Here is a 9,215-nt window from a genome sequence, read left to right as displayed (position 1 = left end):
CAAGTGAATCTCATGGAGGGTGAGAGACGTAGGTTACTTATAGAGGAAGCGGGAGGGTGGGGGGGGTCATCGTTCATGTGGTAGTTTCATGACAGCCTTGTAGTTGACGATCCATATGTTTTCAAAGCTACAGCGCGCCATAAAAGGAAAGGTATTCCTATAATTTATGAAAAATTATGGTTCTGTGCGTTAAATCACTCCAGATGTGTTGCTATAGATAGACTGACTTGGAGTAGTATTACATGCACTTTAGCGCCTCTTTGTGGCCACAGTCAGCAACTGCTTCTCCTTCTACAACTAAGTACACTCACGCACACACAGATGTAAGACACACAGGAATGGACTATATATTTGTGTTTAAAATATATTGATTTATAAACAAGTAACTAAAAAAGTAAATCTTTCATTGCCCAAATAGAAAACAAAAACTGAAAAATTACTGTAATGTCAACATTTGGGCTTTGTTTCTTAGCATTCTTCCTTTCTTTTATGTACACAGTAAATTTTGTACAGTAAATTTTACTCTAAAAAGACGATATTCAGTTCCACTCTAGTTTACTCTGTTTAGACTGGGACTGAATATAGTCTTTTTCAGAGTAAAAAAAAATATTGTGTAGATTGATGATTTATTTCAAAAGTGTTACGTTCAGGCCTTGATGTAAAATCGTCTATGATGCCCTTCATACATGCTTTAATGACTCTATTTCTGCTCCCAAAAATGCATTTCTACGTAGGGCAACTCCATGAGGCGGGCATACGTTTCCCATGTAAATATGAATGATTGATGGTGTAATACAGTGGTGCCCAAGTCCGGTCCTCGAGAACCCCAATACAGCCTGTATTACATGTTTCCCTCCCGCAGCGCAGCTGAATCTAATGATCAGCTAATCAGAAAGCCTGATAACGATACTGATCACGAATCAGATGTGTTAGGAGAGAGAAACATGGAAAACAGGCTGGATAGGAGCTCTCGAGGACCAAACTTTGGCAACCCTGGTGTAATAAAAGAGAAAAACAGTACATACTAACATAGGAGTTTTCTTTATTTAGTGCACTGTGCCAAAAAAACACCACTGGGCATAACTGGGCAAACTTTTTACACCAAGTACTAGATATGAGTAACAAAGTCGGCATCCTTTTTTCTTTTTTTTTCTTTTTTAAGTACGGACTGATTTGGGTCAGTTCTACTATCTAGAATGAATAATTAAATACATAAATAAATACGTACGGTGGCTGACTGGTTAGTATGTCCGCCTCCCAGTGCTGAGGGTGTAAAATCGAGTCCAGGCTGGGTGGAGTTTGCATGTTCTCCCCGTGCCTGCGTGGATATTCACTCCCACATTCCAAAGATATGCATGTCAGGTTAATTGGGTACTCTGAATTGTCCCTAGGTGTGATTGTGAGTGTGGATGGTTGTTCGTCTCTGTGTGCCCTGCGAGTGGCTGGCAACCAGTTCAGCCTACTGCGCGAAGACAACTGGGATAGGCTCCAGCACCCCGGCGACCCTTGTAAGGAATAAGCGGCCATGAAAATGGATGGATGGATAATAATAATAATAAATAGCACCACTTTCATGTCAGCTAAATTAGTCATTTTCGTTAGTGCCATTCATTTTCAATCACACATTGTAAATTTGGTAATAATGTTGTTGTTGTTTTTTAAAGATCTAGTATAGATAAAAGATTATTAGCTACAGCCCATGACCAAACCATAGTATTCGTAGAGACATGCCAGTGGGCGCAATGGTGATGAGATGATTAATCCCCAAATAATTTGAACAGATTTTGTCATTACAGAAGTGGTCAGGAAGTCAAACTGGTAGCCAGCGGCGTGGAGGCCATTGGGAATTTCAGACCGGCCATTACATTTACGGGCTCGTCGCACCCCAAATTATTTTTCTTGGATGACAGTTGACGTTGCTGTTAAACAGTGTAACCCCTCTTCTTCTTTTTCTTGTTGTTGTTCATTCCATGCACTTCTTCTTTTTCGAACTCTAAAGATGAGAGTTGCATATAAGCATCACTGGCTTTTAGAGATCAATTACGCATCCACTTGCTTTACTCTGTCCAGTTTCATCTGCAGGATATAAACAAATGCACATACTGGCCCTGACCTCGTTGAGGTTCTGTGTTGTTGTGATATAACAGCATTAATGTCAGTGTGCTTCCTGCTTTGGGGATGCTCATGCAATCTTATTGACTGAACAAAAGTGCAATCTGTTTTATACCTTGATTATTGATGTATCGATTCTGCATTTAAATGGATTCAACATGAATTGTGTGGCCTTTGAGCTTTGTTTGATATAAAGTGGCAACTCTAAAGTAAAACACATTCTGGTCCATTACACAGCTTGACTTGAAAGTTGTTAACATTTTCATTTTTTTCCCACACAATGAAATTAATTTACATGTTGCATGCAAACTGTTGCTATAATAAAACATGTTTTAACTGTGCGGATGAAGTTTTAAGCTTCATTTGAACAATTTTTGACCAAGTATATGTTAACCACAGTATAATAAAAATGAAGTAAAACTATTTATACTTTGTAGTAGGTAACAGGAAGGTGTTAAGAAATGGTAAATGAGGTTCAATGAAATGTCACAGTGAGTTCCATTTCCTCTTCTATGGTTGCATTTGTCCTTTTAGCATTTAGCATCACAGAATGAAGACTTTTTTTCCTCTCTGGGGCCCAGCTCAGATTTGATAAAAATGTCAAAGCTGACGGAACATACATTTATTGTATTGTATTTATTTTAAGCATTTGTGGTTTGAATATTTGGGACTATTTTTTTTTTTTAACAATTCCTTTAATATTTTATTTTTTAGAATTTTTTGACAACCAGATACAACATAATGGACTGTCCACTATGCCAAACATTTGGGTGGTTAACGTGTTGTGATATTAAATCTATACAGGGGACCATCTGTTTGGCCTTGAAACATTTTTTTTAATGACAGGAAAGGTAGAGGGAGGGCAGGCCTATTATGCCTCACCTCTAATCACCTTTTTCCTCCTCTGCTTAATTGGCTGTCTCGGCTAGGTCATGTGTCGAGCCACTCAGCCCAGATAAACAAGTCATGGGAGGATGACAATCTGGATGAGGAGCGAGACTAGTGCTTCCCCGTGGCGGCTGGTAATCACAAAACACGTTGATTACTGCTGATGAAGACAGGTTGGAGATAAATCTTTTCTACTGTGGCATTTTGCAACTGGCATGTCTGAATTTTTTTGTTTGGAACACTGCTGTTACATTCAGCATCACGGAAAAACATCCATCTCTTGGCTGGTGAAGTTCAAGACGGGCCTAATGGAGGGTGCACGCGTCAGTGCTAAGCAGAGCTCAAGAGGATTTTGGGCCACCTCCACACTTCTCTGGTGCTTAACAGTGCAGTGTGAGGCAGAGACTCAAATACAAATAGATGGACGTCAGTGTTCAAAATCGGTCATTCGTTAGAATAAGCTATTCTGTGTTATAACACAACTGGAGCGTGAACATGGCGTGATACACACAACAGCAAGGAGGCAAGGTGTTGATCTTTCCATCAGCAGCTACACGTATATGTACGAACGACGCTTTCCTGAAGGGATTGCTGATTTTTAACATATATACACTGTGTGTGTGTATATATATATATATATATATATTATATATATATATATATATATATATATATATATATATATATATATATATATATATGCTGCTATTTTTCATCAATTTGCCTTTATATTGGAACACTTGATGGTATTTCTTGGCAGTTTTTAATTTGCAGCATTTTCTGTCATTTTGTGCATGTTTAAGTTGACCGTGGCTTTTTTTTTTGTGCAATGCACTTTACACTGTAATTTCTTTTCTGTGAATATCTGTATGAATTATTTTTTTAAGAAGAAGTTATACACACTACACTCAGTACTTTTGAATAAGATCCAATGAAGCAGAAAGCACTCTTGCATCATTTGTAACGATGGATTTGCCAGTTTATTTGGAGGCTCATTGTGTGTTTCTTGTAATTCTCATATGGGACACTAAATAGTGTCTATGGACTAAGGAACCACACACATTTGTTGTAACCACTCCATTTAGCTTTTTTTTTTTTAAATTAAGTATATAATAATATTAATTAGAATTAATTATCAATTATATATCATTATACATGTATATTAATTAATTCATTAATTTATTGTTTAATTTTTTTTTAAGAATCCAGAATGTTTGGTAAATGTAGGCTATTGCAGCATATGATTATTTATTTTTATTTTATTTTATTTTAATTTTATTTTATTTTTGTTAACCTGAAAATTTAGCACAGTAGTGTCATTGAGCTAGAAGGTGAACGAATTAAATATTACAAAATCGATACAACAATCGATACAAGTAGCCTACAGTATACAGTACATACAGTATTAGTAATCGAAGACAAAGTCAGCAAATGCAATCCGGTAGTGTTGGTCACATTTGATTGACGGTTGTCATAGCAACTAAACACTCCGGCGTTGACACGTTTTATTTTATTTATTTTTTTCGAAATAAGAAATTACAGAAATTGTCCGTTTGTAATTCTTGTTTTGTGGTCAAACTGTAAGAGTGTCTAGGTTAACATTTTAAAGTCGCAAAAATACAATAAGCACAGCACGTCATGTATATGTGTTTGAAGATATATGACGGGGGCCGTGTGGAGAAAATGTGCTGTATATAAAAAATAAAAATAAATAAATATTTGTCGCGAGGACATGACAAGCTAAATGATGTAAACTTCCGGGGTTGCTGTACACGCTCCTCTACGCCTCAACTCCCGACACCTCCTTCCTAAATTTAACTTTTGTATTTTTATTTTTAAACCAAAAGTTAATAACAATGTCCGATATAGACTCTGACGAGTTTGATGAGGAACGCAATAAACTCGGGGTGAGAAACTAGAAATTATTCGTAACTTTGCTGTTTTGTTGTTGTGAGGTAACCTAGGTGACGCTTGTGCATCGGCAATCAAGCTAGCTGGCGGCGATAATTTCATGATTTTGTTATATTTTTAACTTGTCCCAGGAATACGAAGGGGATAGAAATGAGGCTGGAGAACGACATGGGATGGGTAAAGCTGTTCTGCCGAAAGGAGACGTTTATCAAGGACGATATGAACGTGGTAAAAGACATGGCAAGGTATTAACGCTGTCATACTATCGTGTTGTTGGACCAAATGTAACTTTTGTATTTCCATGAATTTTTCTCAAACTTTGGCTCCAACCAGTCAACAACAATCTAAAAAATTACAAATACATATAATGGAAATAAAGTATTTTTTTTAGGTCTATATGCGTGAGTGTGAATTAAATAGTTTTTGTGTATGTGTCCTGCAAGTGGCTGACAACCTGCCTCTCACTCAAAGTCAGCTGGGATAGGCTCCAGCATACCAATGAGTCACAACCCTAATGAGGCTACAGAAAATAAATTGATTGCGCAAACATGTGATCTCTATATTTGGATTATGAATTAGAACAAAAACACAACAATCAACTACAATGAATGCCACCATTGTCTAGAAAACTTTCTGTCTGCCTGCGTGCTGCTGATAGGGCACATACCGCTTCGTGAACGGCGCCAGATATGTGGGAGACTACCACCAGAACATGAAACATGGACAAGGCATCTTCTACTACCCGGATGGGTCCAAATATGAAGGTATGTCAACAGTTCGCCACGTTTGTCTGTGACTGTGGATTCTAATGATGAATCAACAAATCATTTCCGTCATCTGCAGGCTCGTGGGCTGAGGACTTGAGGCAGGGTCATGGTGTTTACACATACTCCAACGGGGACACGTATGTTGGAGAGTGGCTCAATCACATGAGGTACTTCTTTAGGAAGTGGGGGCATGAGCGTCTTTAAAGCATTCTGCCTTGTGGCAACAGACGATTACATACTATATAATACTTAACCCTGGAGAACCCAAGAACCCTTTTCTTCTTTGGAAAATTATGAATTATACATTAAATGACTGCTATAAGTTCACTGAACACTAAAATATATGTTTGTTCAATTTTAACCCTTGTTTTTTGAACTAGCTCAGAGTTGCTAATTTATCAAAATATATATACGTATATATATATATATATATATATAAAACATACTCCTAGGCATTCTGCAACATGATATGAAATAGATTAACAAAAAAAACACAATTTTACCATCTGATGGTTTGCTGAGAAGATGGTTTTGTTTGGATTGATTTCCAGCCCAACAAAACAGCATGTTGCCAGCCATCTTGTCACCACCACTCTGGCTCATGTAAGTGCAATATTCATCCACTAGATGGCCCCATGCAGGGGTCAGAAGTTAAATTTGTAAAAAAAAAAAAAAAAAGGTCTTTGTTATTTGAGTAGCAGAATTTATAGGGGCCAAATTTGACCCCATGGGTTCTCCAGGGTTAATGTATGTGACACATGGATACATCAACAAACACAAGTATGCCTATTTTGACTGTATCAACAACTTCATGGAGAACTTAAGAATCAGAAACAAATGCTAAGCAGAGGTCCTACGTAGAATGCAGCTTGGTGTTATTTTTTTTAAGAGACAAATTTGCTAGCATGTTTTATATAAAGGCACGGCGAGGGCACCTATCGCTACCATGACACCGGCTCAGTTTACACTGGGATGTGGGCGAATGGCAAGATTGAGTCTGTCGGAGAGTTCATCCACGCCAACCACAGATACAGCAGTAATTTTGTCAACAATACTGTGAGTTCTGCTTCATGTCAGTAATACAAGATACAAAATACACCAATATACTAATGCTCACTTTTAAATGACACTTTGCATGAAATATCTTGACATGATGCATGATCACCACAAAAGACTATATTATTGGTAATTTTTCAAATTGTTGATAATAATCAAGTTCTTGTTGTTATTGTGTTATAGCCATCTGGTCCAGGAAAGTATATATTTGACATTGGCTGTGAGCAGCATGGTGAATATCACCAAATAGAGCAGGTAATTGCACACGCAGCAACACATTTACTCATTACATCAACAACATATGTTGTGTCTGAACACCAGCAACTACATCAACAACTTAACAGCACAGCCAATTACCATCGAGGAGAATGTTAAAAATACAAGCAGTGCAGGTGCTGCTGCTGTCTCGAGATAAGATTTTTTCTCCGGTTGTTCGCTGTGCATTTATTTGCCTTCTATAAACACAGTTTTAAAGTAGAAATGTACATACATAACCTTCTGTTAAAGAAGGAGAAACCCACAGTGGTCATTAGCGAACCACCAGGTTTCCTGTTCTGTCTCCCTCTGTTGGTCATTGTTGGAATTATTTATTTTTTTTGCATGTTTCTCGGACGAGTTGTGACTGTGGAGACAAATTCCTTGTGTTTACATACCTTAATAAATCTGATTCTGATAGTAGACCACCAAAAAAAAAATCACCCCTTTATGATGATGTCACTACTTTTTTTCCAGCTTTTGTTTTACAAGAAGATTTTTTTTTTTTAGAAGTATCTGGTTTTTTAGAAGTAAATACAACAAGAACATGAATTATACTACACAGCAAATTATAAACGTCTTTATAACTCTCCCTCCACAGGACAGGGCCGAAGGCGAATGGGGTGAGCCGGGCTCCGCTACTCTTAAGTGGTTTCCAAAATGCATCACGGGCCTTACGTCGCAGGAGGCTGAGGCTGACGAAATGGACGAGGCTACACCCAAGGCTGTGCCCCAAGCTGCACCCCAAGCTGCACCCCAAGCTGCACCTGAAGCTCCGCCCCAAGCTGCACCGCAAGCTGCACCCGAAGCTACACCCGAAGCTGCGCCCGAACCTGCACCTGAAGCCGCGCCCGAACCTGCACCCGATCCTACACCCGAACCTACACCCGAACCTACACCTGAAGCCGCACCTGAAGCTGCACCCGAAGCGTAGCCAACGACTAAACTACTCCACTATACGGCAGAAATTGAACGAACATACCTGATATGAACTACATTCCACTCTTTCAAATCCTTCTAGGTCGTTCCGTAAATACGGCCTTTAGCTGTGTATCAAACATTATTCATAGAGAAATGTCAGAATTGTTGTGTCATCTTTTTTTAGCAGTTTGTGTCACCTTTGTCCCATCCCAACTAGCTGAGCTATCATAATTCGATTTTTATAGCTTACGGACTCTCCCACAGTTGCAGAGTGGAGAAACCATAAATCTACCTGGAAGACAGCACGCACCGTCCCTTCAGTGTCTACTTTGCACTCCCAGAAATAAATGTCCACGCTTTTCCTCTTACATTGTTCTTCTTTGTTGACACAAGATTAGTACAATTAAATAACATTATACATAAATAAGATTTAAGTATACATAATACAAACATGAGAACAATTAAGATAATTATAAATAACATTACCAAAAAAAAATGTTAATTTGACTGATTATTATTATTTGTCACTGCAAAGGACTCCTACATCTTCCAATCTGAAAAACAAAATAAAAATGAATTGGGAAAAAGATCAGAAAATTAAGAGTTGCATGTTTCTCATTGGGCAGTAATACTAATTAGTCAGTGGCTAAAAAAATGTGTATTATTTGTATTATATATGTATATTTGCTTATTTGCTAACAATTGTATCTACTGTGCAGAAATGATAGTAAGCTTGTCTTATAAACTGAAACGTAATTGAGTGTGCTGCAACTTGGCTGCAACCTATGGAGGATCAAAATGTCATTATATATTTGTATTTATTTCCACATTTATTTTTATATTTATTTTTTTTATCTTGTTTATTTTTATTTTTATTTTTACTATTTGTGATGTTTAATTTCAATTTATATTTTTTATTTGATTTTTAATTATATTTCTTCTTTTTTTTTTCTTTTTTTTTTACATATTTAGTCCTCCATAGCAACCTGCAGATGCAAACCCTCCTGTTAACGTTCGATCTCATCTGCTGTTCAAAGAATATCAAAATAATCTTCATAGTTTAGCAAGATAATGTAGTGAAGCACAGTGGCTTGCAAAAGTATTCGACCCCCTTGAACATTTGACCTTTTGCTACGTTTCATATTTCAAACATCAAGATATAAAATGTGATTATTTTTTGTGAAGAATCAACACCAAGTGCGAGACAATCGTAAAGTGGAATGAATGTCATATCATATTGGGCGCCATTGGGCTAGTTATTACATTCCTAGGTAACTGTTTGAACTGTTTGAACCGTTTCCACGA

General features: G+C 37.4%; 1 protein-coding gene across 1 annotated transcript; it reads left to right on the top strand.

Annotated features, from left to right (window-relative positions):
- Nucleotides 1–4,729: 4,729 nt before the first annotated feature.
- On the top strand, nt 4,730–8,278 carry rsph1 (radial spoke head component 1). The gene is made up of 7 exons (XM_077580240.1): nt 4,730–4,907; nt 5,043–5,156; nt 5,570–5,675; nt 5,755–5,845; nt 6,599–6,734; nt 6,918–6,989; nt 7,591–8,278. Exons 1-7 carry the CDS (start codon nt 4,857–4,859, stop codon nt 7,921–7,923), a joined length of 903 nt encoding a protein of 300 aa, XP_077436366.1. The 5' UTR covers nt 4,730–4,856; the 3' UTR covers nt 7,924–8,278.
- The last annotated feature ends 937 nt before the right edge of the window (nt 8,279–9,215 follow it).

The sequence above is a fragment of the Vanacampus margaritifer genome, chromosome 11 (genome assembly GCF_051991255.1).
Source record: "Vanacampus margaritifer isolate UIUO_Vmar chromosome 11, RoL_Vmar_1.0, whole genome shotgun sequence".
Lineage (NCBI taxonomy): Eukaryota > Metazoa > Chordata > Actinopteri > Syngnathiformes > Syngnathidae > Vanacampus > Vanacampus margaritifer.
The sequence above is the reverse complement of the archived record's forward strand: the minus strand, read 5'-3'. Positions and strand labels throughout refer to the sequence as shown.

Coding starts and splice junctions, on each gene's coding strand:
- rsph1 (XM_077580240.1), top strand. CDS start 4,857: ATGTCCGATATAGACTCTGACGAGTTTGATGAGGAACGCAATAAACTC. Junction 5,157..5,569: donor GTGGTAAAAGACATGGCAAG/GTATTAACGCTG, acceptor TGCTGCTGATAG/GGCACATACCGCTTCGTGAA. Junction 5,846..6,598: donor GAGTGGCTCAATCACATGAG/GTACTTCTTTAG, acceptor TTTTATATAAAG/GCACGGCGAGGGCACCTATC.